The sequence below is a fragment of the Triturus cristatus genome, chromosome 2_2, assembly GCF_964204655.1.
Source record: "Triturus cristatus chromosome 2_2, aTriCri1.1, whole genome shotgun sequence".
Classification (NCBI taxonomy): domain Eukaryota; kingdom Metazoa; phylum Chordata; class Amphibia; order Caudata; family Salamandridae; genus Triturus; species Triturus cristatus.
In genome coordinates, this window is record NC_140582.1 from 561,777,730 (window position 1) to 561,796,916 (window position 19,187).

At 45.5% G+C, this 19,187-nt stretch overlaps 1 protein-coding gene across 1 annotated transcript in view; it reads left to right on the plus strand.

The window, feature by feature from the left end:
* The window catches only part of GUCY1B1 (guanylate cyclase 1 soluble subunit beta 1), a 377,660-nt gene that overhangs the window by 119,954 nt on the left and 238,519 nt on the right, over positions 1-19,187 (plus strand). Inside the window, exon 4 of the mRNA XM_085641713.1 lies at positions 11,641-11,759. Coding sequence (XP_085497839.1) covers positions 11,641-11,759 — 119 coding nt within the window. The remainder of the gene's footprint in view (positions 1-11,640; positions 11,760-19,187) is intronic.

Here is a 19,187-nt window from a genome sequence, read left to right on the forward strand (position 1 = left end):
TTATATATTCAACATGATTGCAAACTGCGTTATAACAACAAGCAATGTGCCATTTTTAAAATACCAGACTTCCTCATAAACTGATCATCTATTTTCTATATGACGAACACCACACTGTTAATGTTGGTGCATAGGGGAAGTTTTCCTCAACCTGTGATAGGAATTTGGTGGTCAAAAAAGAATGTCTTTTAGCACTGAAGCTTTAGAAATATACTCAATTTTGTTTATTATTTAACTGACGTATTTATGGACATATGGGAGTAGGATTCGCGCCTCTGAGAAGTGCTGGAGAGCAACGCGATGATGGAGAAGAAGCTGTTTTTATTAGGACTAATGTGTCTTAAAATATATTGGCAGCCATTTTGTAATTGACGCATTAAAGAAATATCTAATCACAATTGTTCAGTATGTCCAATTACCTACGTTCTTTGCCCGCTGGCCTCACGCCGAGAAAATCTATCACGTTGAGTTTAGATTACTCAAAAACAAAAGAAGTCAGTATTTCCATTGGCAAGATTCAAATGTTTTATTTGTAACGCATTTTGAGTGAATGTCTTAAACTTGCCATTTATTATTCTTTCTCGAGTGGATGGAATATCATCGAGTACATTGTGTGCTAATAAACAGTTGTAAATATTGAGGTACCATAAATATAGTCTCCCCTGGTATTCAACTGTTCACAGCATGGTTTACATTTTTGCTCACAGCATGGTTGTGGAAGTGCCACTTCTAGAAGTGGGCACTTCTGTGTGCAGTGTGTCTGTCGCGTGATTGGCTGGTCATGTCATGTGACGGGCTAGGGATTCCCCAGAGTCAGGATGAGTCACCCAGTGGTGAATGGGGAGATCAGCAGCTAGATGGGTGGGAGGAGTACACCTGGGTCCTGAATAGGGCAGGGTTTTCCACACACAATGCTGGCTCCGCCCCCTGTGGTGCGACTGACGACCCTAGCCCTGCCAGTGAATAGGGTGAGGGGCTGAGCACATCAAGGGTGCTCCCCAACCAGCTGCGACTGGTTTTCCCCCTCACCCTGAACCAAGAACAAAGACTTTTACTGTATAAAAAGGGGCTGTGTCCCCTTACAATTTGTTCTGCTTTTTGGATCCTGACAGGAGGGGGCTGCTGATGCTGGAGGCTAGGAGGAACCGCCACTTGGGACTGCCTCCCTGCCCTGGAGGGCCCAGTGAGCTGGCCCCTGGCCCAGCCTTGCCCCCTTCCTAAAACTTTGCTGGACCTTCTCTCTTTCTTGTATTCTCCCCAAAGCGCCTGGAAGCGCTTTCATTGTACTTACAGCGCTAGGAGCGCTTCCTTTGGGACCCCAGCAGCGCTGAGCTGCGATCTCTCACGAGGGAAACCCGACGTAGGGGTTCCCCCGCTGTGGCCGTGTTGGCGGGTGCCTACCCCGCTTATTTTCTCATTGCCGTTGGCGGGTGCCTACCCCGCTTATTAAGGAGATTAATATCCCTAGCGGGTGCCCACCCCGCCAGGGACCTTGCCGTTTTACTTATTGGCTCAAGCGGGAGCCTACACCGCTTAATTCTTTATTTTTCACTACGGGAGCCCACCCCGTGGAGAAACCACCGCCGCGGCCCGAGCCGCAGGAAAGGAAAGTGACGCCGGACTCGAGAAGCCAGGGGGTTGCCTGGCAACCGGGACTCCAACCGCCACGTCATTCCGACGCTGAGCGGAAGTAGGAAGTCCCGGCTCCCGGATCCCCCGGCGAGTAAGGAGAAGTCCCGCAGCCCACGAGAAGCCAGGCGGGAGCCTACCCCGCTCTGGCAGACGCCCCCTCAAGCCGCCAGCAAAGAGGGAGAGCCTCCCGCCGCGACCGGAGACAGGATCGTCGATCCGGTGAGTGCGGGAGGGTGCATGTTACTGAGCGCTGGTGCGCTCCATCGAGGCTCCCATCGATTTCCTTGAGCCCACGAGGCTCCAAAGTCGGGGGCATTTTGTTCATAAGGGGAGCGGCCCCGGAAGGCAGCGGGCCGCTCCAACATTGGCCCCAATATTGGTGTAGAGCCCTACAAGGCTCCAACGTGAACGGGGCATATTATTGTTTAGAGCCTGCGAGGTTCAAGGGGCACACTATTGATTCAGAGCCCACGAGGCTCCAACAACGTGGGGCACATAATTTTTAAGCGCTGGTGCGCTTCAACAACGTGGGGCACATCCTTTTAGAGCGCTGGTGCGCTCCAACACTTGGGGGCATTCTTTTTCTTTGCAGAGCCCAGGGAGGCTCCAGGACATGCCATATTTGTTCTAAAGGCCCAGAGGTGCCCAGGCCCCAGTCCCTACAGCTTCCCAGCACTTAGTGGGCAGCTGCCACGTTTAGGTTGTGCCTTGTGCGCCTGGCTTGCGCAGCCTGCATAGTCGCGCCCTGACATTAGTGGATTGGTCATTTCTGCACCCCTGAGTGGCCAGTTGGCCTGGGGACAGTTTTTCTGTATTGTGCCCTCCCCTAGGGTACCTGGTGATTTGCATATATGTACTTTTGCGCCTGCGCAGTGTCTTCATGATATTTTTTTTCCTAAACTGTGTTTACACCTCTAAATGTATTTTATGCATCCTGTGTTTATGTGCTTAGACCCCTACAGGTAGAGTGATACTTAGGTGGTTGTTTTCTCCCTAGTACAGGTGGTACTAGTGAGGTCCTAGTTCCCTGCGTGATATATTCCTAAAGGTGGTTAGGGTTGCGTAGGTGGTACTTTCTGGTTACCAGTAGTTACTGGTTGTGTGCTATATGTTCTATTTTTAGTGCTACAGTGATTGTATGTGCTATGTTCTAAAATATTATTCCTACGTTCTAAGTGCTATTTCTACAAAGTGCTAATTCCTGACAGTGGTCCATGTGGCCCTGTCCCCTGTATATATAATCCCTTGTAAATTCTGCCCGTGCCTGTTGGCACATTGTAAAGTGTGTGTTTTTATCTAATGTGTTGTGTATAATACAAAGGTTATTTTTCTATAATACCTTGTGTGGAGTTTCCTTTGTGGTGGGCCTTGGGGGTTGTTGCTGGGTGCGCGCGCAAACGCTTTACACATTGCCTCAGAGATAAGCCTGACTGCTCGTGCCAAGCTACCAAGGGGGTGAGAAGGGGTTATCTTTGGCGTGTAACTCCCCAGCCCTGACTAGAGTGGTGGTTTCTGCCTGGCTTTGGCGCAAGCCTCAGCCAACCAGAAATCCCATTTCTAACAGCGTGTGAATGTACTTTTGTTTCTGCCTGTCTGCGAGCCTGTGTCTGAGTATAGTCTATGGTTGGGAAATGGTGCTGTGAGGGCAGTGGACTGGGAGAGGATACCCCTCTATTTAAAAAGATTACCTGTTGATAATGGATCTCCCCCAGATTTGGGGGGGTTAAGGGGAAAGACTTTTTCCACAGGAAAACAAACATCCCTGCTGAGAAAGTAAATGAAAAAATAGTGTTTGCACATTGTTCTTTTAGTCTGTGGAATTTGACTATATATATATATATAGGCTGGAAACCTGCAGTTGCCGTGGCTTTCCAAGTGTACTATTACACCTGTTTATGAAATGAGAAAAAGGGTAAAAATATATTTAAGCGGAGTCTCCATACATTTACACCTATCTTTGTGAACCAGACCCATGCTTTTAAAACACAGACTTTTTTTAATCGGTATTCACAGTCCGCTCGTACTGTAAGACTCATATAGTGCAAGGCTCGGGTTGCCTTACAGATTTTGAAGCCCTCATATCATTCATTGTTTCACCTTCTATGCCCTCAACAATAGGGAGCCTAGGGGGTCTAAGGGCAGGTCGCCCCCCTCTCATAACCATACATCAAAAAGGGACCTACCCCGAAAGAGAAATTTATATTATTATATTTATTAGCACTATGAGCACCCAAATATCAATGCCCCTGGCTCATTCAAACCTCTTGTGTTTTTGCCACGTAAGCGGCAATCCAATACCATTCACAAACCGCATCTATTGTTACAGTCTGTGTGAATGAAAACTCCTATGTGACTAAGTGTTTCCCTTAAATAGTGTGCTGTGAAGAGCTGCTAATATAAAGGCATAAAGAACAGGAAAAATGTGAAAGGCAGGCAGTGCCTCACGGAAGTAGCCCCAACGAGGTTGTGTAGACTGGTACTCGCCTACTACCTCACGTTCTCATCATAGGCTGCTGCCGCCAAAACAGAAAAGAAGGAGTGCTGGAAACCTCATACTAATCCTAATGCCTAGTGTCTGGTAAAAAACTCATATCGTGACGTGTGTCTATATTTGAAAAAAAGGGGAAGTGTCGACCCAGAGACAGGAAGACTGAGTCTGATCAGGACCCAAGTCGCTCCGATTAAAACCGAGCAGTACTACACTGGCTATGTGAAACTTTATTCGATGCTGTGTAACTGCTCATTAAAACCAACATGTTTCGTTGCCTGATTAAATTTAACGGCAACTTCTTCAGGGCTAGGGTCGACTGGCCTCTCTGCGTCGCTAGTTCAGACCAGCGATTTGTCTATCAGCACCTGGGGGAAACACAATTAAAACACACACTCAGTTTGGCACCCATGTGGATCATCTGGGTCCTTCACAAGTACATGAGAGCGATTGCTCATACAGGTCGGTGCCTGCAACATATCTGACGTTCATATTTACCATCAAAGATGATGTCTGTCAGCATACCTGAACCTTCAGTATGTGTGGATGTATATGATATCATAAAAACCTGGACTGCTTGCCCAACGGCTGCGGAATCACGTTTCTAGAGAGGCACAGAGATACACACAGTAGTTAAACATCTCAGTTTGGGCTATACAATCACATCTTCTCATGTGTCTGTTGTCCACTCTGTTAAAACCCATTGTTTCAATACTCCAGGAATACACAGGTGATACCAGCGTTACGTTATTGCCCCGGTTTGTATTATCACTTCAGTGCATATTATGTGCCATAGAAAATGATACCGGCTAACAACGCTGCTCTACGTGTATTGATAGTACTTCAACTAACTAAATATTAGATAGACGACACCCCCCAGTATCAGGCGGTCCCACAGTTGTACCTTTCCGCCATCTAACTCAGGATAGGGGCTACGTCTATCAGTAGTGTCTACGGGTCGTGGGGTATGCCTGATCAGAGTATCACCTCATTGTGGTCTTACCTCGTCAGCCTTGCAGTCCGGACGTGGCTCATCCTCCATCACGGACTTCAAGGCTACTTCCTGCTTAAATGCGTGACGCGTGCTGTCATACGCGCATGAGTAGTTGTTTAATGAACGGAATGGCGGCCATATTGTGTAAACCGCTCGCGCTTCCTCAGCTGCACTTAGTGTCTCCACGCCATACCTCTGATTATGTCAAAGATGAGGTATAATTTACTTTTTAAAGCCCAGACTAATGTTACAGACACTGAGGGTGCCGCTTATATGAATGCACTAGATTGTTTATTTGAATTTATATGTGCGTCGACCTCAGCCAAACAGGTATTTAGATACATGGGCATGACTGTCCCCGTGTACTGAGCCCATCTGCTCATATATAAACCCCTAGCGTGTATACTACGGCGGGAAGGTTGTTCTATGTGTACATAAGCATAAGCCATGTATAGATCTACAATTTGGGACTCTATAATGTGTACTGATCAAAGAATGTTTAGATACTGGGGAAACCCTATCCCGCTAATCTCTGCCCATCTACTCTTATGTGGACCCCCAGCATACATGTTACAGCGGAGAGATTGTTCACCGACAAAGATCAAGTGTATACTGCCTTACTGTGCCACCTTCCCCCACTCAATGAAATCATTGAGGCCCTGTTGGTCTGCTTTCTCTTGGAAAATCCAACGTCTCGGGGATTCAATCTGTTCTGGAACCATTGTCCCAGTATGCCGATTTTTTCCTGAGGGAATGTGTGATCACCCAACCATCATACGTACAGGACACTACCGATGTTTTAAGGATCTTACATGATATTGAGTATGACCCCCAACATCAATTCCTTGTCACGATTGATATAGAATCGTTATACACGAGCATCCCCCAGGAAGCCACGCTGGTGGCAGCAGCACGGGCCCTGGGGGAATGTGAATGGTTCTATGACGTCCCACAAACTTTTGTGCTCCAATGTGTTGAACTGGCCCTTACAAGAAATTTTTTGGCCTACAAAGATCAGCTATACCTACAAGTGTCCGGGACTTCTATGGGGGCTACATTTGCCCCCAGTCTGGCTTGTATTTACGTGGGCCAATTTGAGACCGGCCACGTCCTGCATCGCGATAATCCCTTCCAGAGGAACATTGCCCTCTGGAGGCGATATATTGACGATGTTTTATGCATATGGACGGGATCCAGGACTGACCTGGACGGATTCCTCGTGTGGCTCAACAGCCTAGATGAATGTCTTAAATTCACATGGACCATCAGTAACACAGTAGCCACATACTTGGATTTAGACATCAGGGCGGAAAATCATAAACTTGTCACTAATGTCCATCAGAAACCTACGGACAAGAATTCCCTGCTGCACTATAGATCTTACCACCCCAGGGCCTTGAGAGATAACCTGCCCGTAGGACAGTTCCTGCGTTATCGCAGGAACTGTTCGTCCACAGAGGAGTTTGTTACACAAGCTAATGCCCTGTCTTGCAAATTGGAGGAACGATCATACCCCACTAAGATAATCAAACAAGCAAGGAAACGAGCTTTGAATACTCCCAGAGCTGCTTTCTTGGAGAGAACACCTAAAACCAAAGGGGATTGCATTCCGGTGGTCACTACCTTTGGCCCCTTGTCCACCAAAGTTAGACAAGTGATCAGGAAACATTGGCCCCTGTTGAACACCCCGACTATGACGATGCCACAACCACGATTTGCCTTTAAGCGGTCTACCAATCTACGTGACCGCCTAGTATACTCACGACCCCAGTATAAGAACAAGGATACTGGCATCCCGCCTGGACACTACCAATGTGGCGGATGTACAGTGTGCGAACTTACCACTCCAACTAAAAGTGTCACTTTGGTAGGTGGTAAGACCTGGCACTTAAACACATTCAGTAACTGCAACACGAATAATGTCATCTACAGACTGATGTGTCCCTGTGGTCTTCAGTACATCGGTCTCACCACACGTAAAATAAAGATCAGAGTACAGGAACACCTAAGTACCATCAGGGTGGGCAAATTGACCACGAAGCTGGTCCAGCATTTTTTGGTGGCCGGACACAGCCCCAGAGAGTTACGATGGGTGGTACTGGAGCGAGTGTTTGGTGACTCCTATAACATGGAAGCCAGGCTATCGACTAAGGAGGCTCGTTGGATTTTCCAAGAGAAAGCAGACCAACAGGGCCTCAATGATTTCATTGAGTGGGGGAAGGTGGCACAGTAAGGCAGTATACACTTGATCTTTGTCGGTGAACAATCTCTCCGCTGTAACATGTATGCTGGGGGTCCACATAAGAGTAGATGGGCAGAGATTAGCGGGATAGGGTTTCCCCAGTATCTAAACAGTCTTTGATCAGTACACATTACAGAGTCCCAAATTGTAGATCTATACATGGCTTACGCTTATGTACACATAGAACAACCTTCCCGCCGTAGTATACACGCTAGGGGTTTATATATGAGCAGATGGGCTCAGTACACGGGGACAGTCATGCCCATGTATCTAAATACCTGTTTGGCTGAGGTCGACGCACATATAAATTCAAATTAAAAATCTAGTGCATTCATATAAGCGGCGCCCTCAGTGTCTGTAACATTAGTCTGGGCTTTAAAAAGTAAATTATACCTCATCTTTGACATAATCAGAGGTATGGCGTGGAGACACTAAGTGCAGCTGAGGAAGCGCGAGCGGTTTACACAATATGGCCGCCATTCCGTTCATTAAACAACTACGCATGCGCGTATGACAGCACGCGTCACGCATTTAAGCAGGAAGTAGCCTTGAAGTCCGTGATGGAGGATGAGCCACGTCCGGACTGCAAGGCTGACGAGGTAAGACCACAATGAGGTGATACTCTGATCAGGCATACCCCACGACCCGTAGACACTACTGATAGACGTAGCCCCTATCCTGAGTTAGATGGCGGAAAGGTACAACTGTGGGACCGCCTGATACTGGGGGGTGTCGTCTATCTAATATTTAGTTAGTTGAAGTATTAGCAATACACGTAGAGCAGCGTTGTTAGCCGGTATCATTTTCTATGGCACATAATATGCACTGAAGTGATAATACAAACCGGGGAAATAACGCAACGCTGGTATCACCTGTGTATTCCTGGAGTATTGAAACAATGGGTTTTAACAAAGTGGACAACAGACACATGAGTAGATGTGATTGTATAGCCCAAACTGAGATGTTTAACTACTGTGTGTATCTCTGTGCCTCTCTAGAAACGTGATTCCGCAGCCGTTGGGCAAGCAGCCCAGGTTTTTATGATATCATATACATCCACACATACTGAAGGTTCAGGTATGCTGACAGACATCATCTTTGATGGTAAATATGAACGTCAGATATGTTGCAGGCACCGACCTGTATGAGCAATCGCTCTCATGTACTTGTGAAGGACCCAGATGATCCACATGGGTGCCAAACTGAGTGTGTGTTTTAATTGTGTTTCCCCCAGGTGCTGATAGACAAATCGCTGGTCTGAACTAGCGACGCAGAGAGGCCAGTCGACCCTAGCCCTGAAGAAGTTGCCGTTAAATTTAATCAGGCAACGAAACATGTTGGTTTTAATGAGCAGTTACACAGCATCGAATAAAGTTTCACATAGCCAGTGTAGTACTGCTCGGTTTTAATCGGAGCGACTTGGGTCCTGATCAGACTCAGTCTTCCTGTCTCTGGGTCGACACTTCCCCTTTTTTTCAAATATAGACACACGTCACGATATGAGTTTTTTACCAGACACTAGGCATTAGGATTAGTATGAGGTTTCCAGCACTCCTTCTTTTCTGTTTTGGCGGCAGCAGCCTATGATGAGAAAGTGAGGTAGTAGGCGAGTACCAGTCTACACAACCTCGTTGGGGCTACTTCCGTGAGGCACTGCCTGCCTTTCACATTTTTCCTGTTCTTTATGCCTTTATATTAGCAGCTCTTCACAGCACACTATTTAAGGGAAACACATAGTCACATAGGAGTTTTCATTCACACAGACTGTAACAATAGATGCGGTTTGTGAATGGTATTGGATTGCCGCTTACGTGGCAAAAACACAAGAGGTTTGAATGAGCCAGGGGCATTGATATTTGGGTGCTCATAGTGCTAATAAATATAATAATATAAATTTCTCTTTCGGGGTAATTCCCTTTTTGATGTATCACCTTCTATGCCCTCCTGCGAAATATGATTAGGCATCGTCATTTGTTAATGCACTCGTTTTCCTTTCCTTGATGCTGATAGATTTTGAAATATTTGTAAAGCTCATTTACAAGTATTTAACTTTTGTCCTATACACTTGACAACCTACAGCCTTTCCTTTCACACTCTGCGCCAGCTAGATTGCCTCTAGGTTCACATTACAAAATCCTCCACTTTGCGGTCAGAGAAAGAAAAGCAAACACCAATCACCTTATCAAACAAATAAGCAGCATTTTGTCAGAAGATATTAAATCAAAGCCTCTTTATTGCAATTAACCTTCTGAACTCCAGCATAGTTATTTTGGGGGTGCTAGGCAGGGGTTAATTTGTAAAAAAAAATAAGTGCTTGGGCTCTCTTGAGGAGGCAGCTTACACCAGCCCATATCTCCTGTTAGCGCCGCCTAAAACAGAACCAACTACTAGCCATGAAAATGCGAAGATGATGTGGCATAATGGACAGAGCTACCGACGTCGGAGCAGGGGTACCAGATTCGAGTCTTGGTGTTGGCTCAATTCTGGTGATTCTGGGCAAATCATGTAATCTCCCCTTGCCTACATAAATGAATGTGTCCTTAACTGCTACTCATGAAAAGCACCGGTGTTGATGATTAAGTGCCTGTGCTGAGCACAATAAACCACCTGCTCAAATTAAGCGCAGGTGCTAGAGCACCGCCGCACCACGCACCACAACTTCCAGTACCCATAATATAATCCAAATTCCAATATTCAGCTGATGTGACTGTTATTTTCATGCAGTAAGAGTATATCGTAGATTAGCAAATGAGTAACAGCCTCACCTTGTCAAGAACTCTTTCGACAAGCGGAAGTTTATGATAGACCAATAGGTTGCGTCATCAGGTGAAGTGGTAATTCATCATGTTGAGTTTTGGATGTGTTTTTAATGTCTATATATTATTAAATAAACTTTTTTGACACCTGAAATACTGCAGTCATTTCCTACTTCAAGCATTTAGGGAATCATATGCTAAACACGTACTGCTGCTGCAGGGTGCCCTTTTACAAAAGATTTAGGCGGACTTGCGGGAATGCTCTCAAAGCATTTAGAATATAAAATGAGTTCACGGAGGAATTCATTGCAGTGGCTGAATGTATTTGATTCGATTGGGCACCGCCACCTTCTGCCCGCAAAGCTATTTTCCTCACTAAAGAACAGTCTGACAGAAGACTTAAGAGCTTGGTGGAAACTGTCAGGTTGTAGAGTGGAAAATAAATTAGTTTCATTTCATAGAGAGCCTGTGGGACAGGATGCAAAAGGCATAAGAGGCTGGGAGATGAGCTCATGCTGCCCCCCTCTTTGGAATGCCAGTTTAAATGTAAATGCCCATGGCTGGATCTGCAATATTTAAGGCGGATTATAATTTTTAATAAACATCGACCCCCTTCTCCCCAAATTACTGGTGATGTCTTCTATTTGGATTAATGCAAAAAGAACAGATGATGGGTCCCGTGCTCTCTTTGCCGCTGGAGTCAAGCTAGCCTGGCTGATGAGGAGTGATACCCAGAAACCGGTCCCAGGATGCTTGTTTCCGAACCAGGGAGGACATGGCCTGGCAGTTCGGGCTGGACTGTTCCAATGGGGAACAATGTCAAGCTTGATTTGAATATGGCTGGGTTTAAAATGGAACGGCATGGGGAGAAAAAAAACGATGGATTTAGGCCCAGATCTTTGTACTAGCGGTGAATGTTTGACATTGTTCAGCATTCTTTCCATCAATTATTCATTTTTCTTTTTTCTATTTGAATTAATGCATTATTTCATCTGCCAATGACCTTTGGAGGATTTTTCTCCTTTGAATATTTCAAAGAGAATGACATAAAGCCACTCAATGTGTTGGATGCACTCATTGACTTGTTACTTTAATAAATCTGTCATGAGGAATAGCACATTACTGAATACATTTCAAACCAGAGATCTCCTGGTGGCAGGTACAGTCTCTCACTGCACCCACTGCCACTGTTCAAATGCAGCCTGGGTTTCCTCCTGCACAGTGCAAGACAGACTTGAATCTTCAAATACCCAGATGCCTTTCAAAAATGCACTGCCCTCAGGTCAGGGGAGAATTCGCAATGCAATGAGGAAAGCACCATTCATTGGGGTACGGTGCCTAGCGCTTTCACTTAAAGATGGCAGCAGAGGCGGCCAGGATAGTGTTACCTAGCTGTTCTATGGGTCCTGAAGAGTAACAGCATCAAATGTTATTAAAGACATGCAAATGAGGAAATGTGTGAATATTTAGTCATACTTTATATAACAAGAGAGAACACTAACTTGTTGTAATTTAACATTCTCAACAGATCTCAATGCCGGAGATATTCTTCAAATGTTTGGGAAGATGTTTTTCGTATTTTGTCAAGAATCTGGCTACGATACTATCCTGCGAGTCCTTGGTTCCAATGTCAGAGAGTTTTTGCAGGTGAGGGATTGTGTTATTGAGCAATGCTCTTAAATTTAAATGTTATGGGGTTAATCCATGACACATATTTTGTGTGATGAGAGGTGTGCATGCCTCATAAAAGAATGCACATTTTCCTAGATAGAAAAATGAAGGAAGGTACCGATTTTGACAAGGAAGCAACTATGCATTCTTAACTTGCTACTTTTATTATAGCTACCACCTATAAGAGAAAAACTACCTTTGCAGCAAACCATGGATCACAAACGAAAGGTGTGTCATCAGAAGTCATCAGTGAGTGGCAGCTTCTTTTCCTGAAGAAGACAAATTAAGCTTCCTAAATGATATAATAGAACAATATCAGAAGAAAGCAAACAGAAACAGCAGAACAACTTCGTACAAGTCTCCAGATGGCTTATCAGTAAAATACAGGAGCATAGAGGCTCATGTGCTATGTGTCCTGTTGAGATGAAGCTTTAGGAAGAAGCAGGAGCTGTAGAAAATGAAGTTGAAAGAAAGTCAAGAACATTTGTAGTACAGAAAATGTAATGGGGGCAAACAAAACATCTGCCAAGATATAGACTGTTCTAGCGAGGAAAATCTGCAGTTTTATACAAGACCAGAGACTCATATTATACCTGTTTGCAGCACAGTCACTACTACGAAAAAATATATGAGCAACCGCTTTGAAATAAAACTTCCTGAATGTTGATCGTCTGGACCAATCAGCAAATCCAAGAAAGTCCTCTAAACTTGTTCTAACTAAAATGACTTTAGAGGCCATGTCTCATCAGGTGTAATAAGCCATGAAGGATTATACATCTATTTCACCCAAAAATATAGCTTTGGTCCATCTAGCTAAAGTTGGTGAAGCCACAGGAACATGGGGTATGTAGATAGATTAAAACATGTGGAGAAAATGTTCTTAAATGAGTAGTCTTTCATTCATATTAGTCACACTAAACATAACTTTGCATGAGAAGGAAAATAAGCAGAAAAACATATTTCATAACTCTTTCAAAACGAAGGTGTCATTGTTCGGCCACATTTGGTACTATTGCAGAATTAGTTTAGGATCCCATGTGAGAAGGCCATATATATTATATGCAACTACTGACATAAGGATGTTCCCATAAGAGTTGTCCTAAAAAAAAACTAAGGGTCAGCAGAATAGCTGAGCTGTAGCCATTAACAGTCCTGAAAGACTTGTCCTGAGATACCAGTGAGACAAGAACAATTAGAACTGTAGTACTATTTTCTAAACTAAGATAGCATATCCCTTTTTCCCAGCAACCAATCTCAAGCATGCCAAGCTGTTTCATAAGTCCTGGTGGTTGTCCACTCTGCTCTTTGCGCTACCTATGGAGCCTCTGGCCTCATGCGCGTGAACTGGACGAAACTACCAGAGAATGACAGTGTTGGACTCACTTTATATGCGGATGATCTCCTCCTCTTTCTCCAAGAGAGAAGACCTGATGGGAGCAAGGAATATGCTGGAACGCATTGGTCTGCTGTCTGGCTTGAAAGTAAATTGGCCGAAGTCCCGACACCTCCCCATGACATCCAACGGGCCCCCCCCCCAGATGAACTAGATCGCCTCCAGTGGGAACCCAGATGCCTGGCGTATTTAGGGGTACAGATATATCATGATGCCTCCAACCTCTTAGAGGGCAATGTAGGTAGAGCGATTCTCTCCCTCCGCTCTTCTATGCAGTTTTGGAAATTGCTACCATTGTCAGTGGTGGGCAGAGTGGCCCTTCTGAAAATCGTGGCGTTGCATGATTGTTATACTTCTTCTGCACGCTCCTGGTGTGGATCTCCAAGACAATATTCTGGGACCTAGACTCACAGGTTGTATCGTATATCTGGGGCACGGGCTGCAGATGAGTGGCACTGGCTACATTACAGCGCTCCACAGTAACTGGAGGGTTGGCTGTCCCGGACTGTGAAGCTTACTATATTGCAGCACAGCTAAATTGGCTGATCCAGTGGAGGTGTCCAGAAGAAACCCTAACAGGGCCCTGAACCTATTCACACCAGTGTCTTCTGACCTCACCAAAATATTCTTGTGAGTAAGACGGTGACCCACTGGAAACACTGGAGAGATCAGAGTCATAGCCCAATGTTGGGCAAGAGTCTTGCAAAAGACTTGTAGTAGAACCCCCTATTCTCCTGATTTACCCTTCACCATGCTTCGACATCTGCCCCATGGCAGGAGATGGGTGGGATTGAATACCTGGATAGAAGCGGGGCGACTACGGTAGGTCTATTCAGAGACTCAGCTACTCCAGTTTGATGCGTTTCATGCAGAATTCGAACTACCCTGAGGCCACTTCCTCCTACACAGGGCCCACACCACGGCATTCAGGAAACACTGGGGTACCGGGTCCACAGAGCCATGGGCGCTGAGCTGCTGTTTGTATGTGACCCTGTCGTCAGGCACAATCGAAACGGTCTCATGCCTTTACAAAGTGATATGTAATGATCTCCAGCGACCAATGGAGCGCTTGCGAACGCAGTGGGAGGAAGACCTGGAAATCCCAATCCCTGAAGTGGACTGGGGTGCCGTAGTAGATAGGACACCAAAGGTCTCATGAAATGCGTACCGTAAGTTAATAAACTATTATATATTGAACAGGGCGTACCGTACCCCGGTGAGAATTAGGAAATACTTCCAATCGTAGGAGGCTGCTTGCCCCAGATTTGGTGAATGGGAAGCGCATATCCTAAACATGCTCTGGGGGTGTCCTATCCTGACTATGTATTGGAAGGAGGTCATAACTGTAGTTGAAACTATCAGTGACAGGGAGATTCCTCATTCTCCGGATCACTGCCTGCTGGGATGGTTCCCGCACACAGCTAAAACAAACGTAGCAGGGAAATTCCAAGATCTTGCTTCTGTCCTGGCCAAGCGGGACATTAATAGGAACTGGAAATCGGTGAGAGTGCAGAGGATAGAAACATGGAGGAGAAAACTGTAAAAATGGACGGGATGCGAAGGGAGTATACTCCTAAGGGAAGCCCGATGTGGCATATGCACAATGGATGCAGCCAGGACCTGGGGAGGACTAGTCGACAAATTAGTGGCCATGGATTCTGACGCTGACACAGCCTTGCCCTCATGACCTGCATTCCCAGAATAGGGAGGAGAGAGAATGAGACAGGCCACACATATAGCGGCCCCTCACTGACCACCCCCCTAGCTCCCATATCCATATCCTGCGCATGCATAGGCACGACAACCTTTAAAGTGTACATATATGCCACACAAAGCTGACAGCATCGTAGCAAGGAATCGACTCAAGGGGTAAGGTGGGGGTGAGTTGGGAATGTTAATGATGTTGAAGGAAACGGGGATGACAATAGCGCCAACTGGTTCAATAATACACAGTAACATTAATTGTAACATGATAATGAAGTACATAAGTAAAACCCCAATAAAATATGGTAAATAAATAAATAAGTCCTGGTGGTACCCTGCGCCCCGGAAGATTTTAAGAGACTAGCAGTTGAATGCAGGAGATCTTTCAGTGGCCACGATTACCAGAAAAGTTTATAGCCATCATCTGAAGATTGCTGGATAGGATCAAATTTTGACTCTTGCTGTAGGGTTCTTGGAGGAGGTGAAAGTGAAATGGAAGCAATACTTGAAGATCTATGGCCATTTTTACAAGAGATAGGGAGCAGGATAGAACAACCCAGAGAGGGAAAATTAGAACTGCCAGGGCATTTACTATAAGGATATGAACCAGCCATCTGGAGATCATGACAAATGAAGTAAAAACGCAATTGTGACCAGCAAACAATTTTGCTACAGATTGTTTATGGCTAGAGCACGATGATATTGTAAGGGGGCAATTGTGAGTGAAAAGATGAGACAAAGCTCTAGTGGCAACATGCAGAAGTAACTTGCCTCATATAATAATTTGGTGTAATATCTTGCTGTAGTTTAGGGAAAGCTCACAGTCACAATAGAGCCATGTGATTCAGACAATGTATATAAAAAATACTTCATTCATACAGCAATAGTCTTATTTAGTTACAAAACCTTTAATGTTTAATATGAATAATTTTAAAATATATACCAAAAAGAAATATATATATCGTGTCTAACAAAATAACAACCTAAATTTAAATAAACACAGTAAATTAACATTTTTGCTCTGAGAACCTCCAAGAAGTTTCGCCCCCCACAGCCAATCATACTCATAATCATAACTGTATACATATAATTTATGCATAATACATCCTTCCCCCACCAGCATTTTCTCAGATATCAGTTAAAAATCAAATACAAAAAACACAAGAACGATTAAATTATAGCAAGGATCAGAGTAGAACTGCCTCCACTTAAAGATCTCGGAATAATTTTTAAAATGAGTACATCTTCAATAGCATTGGTGTGTGTCCTAATCCTTAGTAAATAATTGCATTCTTGTAGAATCATATGGGTAAAGTATTCTAATCAATACATTTGAATGGGATTACCTGGATCGAAAATGTTGGTCTTTGCGTATCACTTCTTAGTATGCGCCGACACACATTTCGGTGAAGACCACAATCCTAGTCGCACCTTCCTCAGGAGGTACACATATGTTAACAAACAAAACTGAAAAAAAGAAGGGGCAGGTCCCAGAGCTGGGTCCTAAGTACTAGTGAAGATTATTGTCCTGAGCTAATTTGTATACATTGTACGCAGAAACATATGAGCCTATTGAAGCATCAACCAAATGCCAAACAAACAACCCTTACATTTGTCATAAAGGTTTACAGCTAACTGCAGCAACACCTGCCACACCTTAGTACCATTCAAATGTTCTTCACAGGAGAAGCATATTTGATCTCGATTTTCCAGATCGCTAGGATTCTTCTGACATTGAGGCCTTTTTTCAAGTCTCCCACTCCAAACACTTTGAGGATGTTCATAATATTTTCTTTCCACAGCTTGAGATAGAGTAAACTGCCACCAGTTGCAATGCTTTAGTCCTTTGCAACTTACTTAAGTACCAGGTGTTTGCAGGTAGTTGTGGTTAAGCCAGTCCTTGATGTCAACCTCCTGTGGGTGCATTGACTCCTGCCCCAGTGGGAGGATTACTGTGGTGCCTAAAGGAGTTTTCTTTCACATTTTTCCACCCTAGATATCTTGGAAGCCAAGGAAGGAGCGTTTAGTTACCCAGCATTTTGAGTTCCTTTGAAAGTCACTTAGCAAGGGCACTTGGAGTAGAGGAGGCCTTGCTTCATGTTTTAGGTGCCAGAGTGAATCCTTCCACTGGGGCTGAAGTCAATGAACCCACAGGAGGTTGACATCAAGGGCTAGGTGAACCAAAACGACCTTCAATCGATCAATCAACCAATAAGGGGTTTATATAGCATGACTACCCTTGAGAATCTCACAGCGCTTGGGGGGCTGCTGATCCATCTAGGCGCAGGGGTTCAGTCGAAGAGCCAGGTCTTGATATCTTCCCTGAATTGAGTCAGCAACTGGGATTGCCTGAGATTGAGAGGCAGGGTGTTCCAGCTCTTGGCGGCAAGGTGAAGTATCTTCCTCCAGTTTTTATCTTGGGATCCGTGGGACGTTGGCCAGGGCCAGTTGAGTAGAACGAAGGTGTCTGGTGGGTACGTGGAATGAGAGTCAGTGGTTCAGATATTCAGGTCCTGCGTCGTGGAGAGCTTTGTAGGCATGTGTGAGAAGTTTAAAAGTGATTCTTTTGTTGACTGGAAGCCAGTGGAGTTTTCGAAGTCGTTCAGTGATGTGGCATCGGCGGTAGGTGTTGTGGACCAGTCTGGCTGCTGGATTTTGAATGATTTGTAGTTTCCTGATGAGTTTCTGGGAGACACCGGTGTAGAGTGCATTGCCATAGTCAAGTCTGCTGGTGATGATTGAGTGGGTAACCTTTTTATTGGATTCTGTGGGGATTCATCTGAATGTCTTTTGAAACAGGCGAAGCAAGATGAGGATACTCCTTTGATCTGCCGGTTTATTGTGAGGGAGGAGTTCAGTATGATGCTAAGGTTGCATGCGTGGTCCATCGGAATGGGGGGATTCCTAGTGCGGCCAGCCAAAAGGATTCATCCCAGGCTGAGGGGGTGGGTCCCAGGATGACTACATCGGTCTTGTCCGAGTTGAGCTTGAGGCAGCTATCTTTCATCCAGGTGGAAATGGCCTTCATCCCGCTTAGGAAGTTGATCCTGGTGGCTGTGGGTTCATTGGAAAGGGAGAGGATCAGCTGGGTGTCGTCGGTGTAGGAGACCATGTTGAGTCCGTGGTTTCTGATGATGGCAGCAAGGGGGGCAAAATGGACGTTGAAGAGGGTAGGGCTCAGGGAGGAGGCCCAGGGTACTCTGCAGCTGATCTCTGTAGTTTCTGAGAGGAATGGAGGTAGTCTTACTCACTGTGTTCAGCTGGCAAGGAAGGAGTGGATCCAGTCCAGGGCCTTGTCGTGAATGCCGGCATCTCGGAATCTTGTGATTAGGGTGTGGTAGGAGACGTTATTGAAGGTGGCCTAGAATTCCAGTACAATGTGTGCTGCGTTTTCACCTTGGTTGAGGAGAGATTGTATATCATCAGTGGCGGCGAGGAGTGCAGTCTTGGTGCTGTGGTTGCTTCGGAATCTGGATTGGGATATGTCCAGGATGTGGTTCCCTTCGATGAACTCAGAGAGTTGGGCGTTGATGGCATTCTTTATGAGCATGGTTGGGAATGGGAGGAGGGAGATGGTCTGAAGTTCTTGAGGTCTGTCAGGTCGGCGGATGGCTTCTTCAGCAGGGGGTTGATGTCAGCATGTTTCCAGTCATCGGGGAAGGTAGCAGTCTCGATGGAGCAGTTGATGGTGCGGCCTAGCTCGTGTGCGATGGAGGTGGCTGCTCTATGGAAGATGTAATACAGGCAGTGGTCCCAAGGGGCTCCAAAGTGGATACTCTTCATGGTCTTGAGTGTGCCGTCTGTGGTGAGCGGAGTCCAGTTGAGCAGGATCTGTTGGGGTGCAGCATGGTTTCGTGTGGTGGTGTCGGGCGTGGTGGGAGGGTCTTGGGTTTCTAAGCTGTCGTAGATACTTCTGATCTTGGGATGGAAGAAGGTGGCAAGTTTTTTGCAGAGGAGGGGGTATGTCTGTGGTCTCACTGTTGGGCCTGGAGAATTCCTTGACAATGGTAAAGGGTTCTTTGCTGTTGTATGCAATGGCGTTAAATAAGTCTTGGAAGGCCATTTTCTTTGTGGTTTTGAGGAGGAGGTGGTGTGCGTTGACGGCTATTTTGATGTTCCTCCATATCTTCTCAAGTAGTCTGCAGGTGCATCTGGACTAGTGAAGGGTGGGAGTGAACCAGCTGCCTTTCTTGGAGTGTTGCTTGACTTGGCATTACTGAGGGGTGCTATTGTGTCGGCGCAGTTGGAGATCCATTGGTGGAGGTTGTGTCTGCTGATGCTGGTGGTGTGGTAGTGCTGAGTAAGAA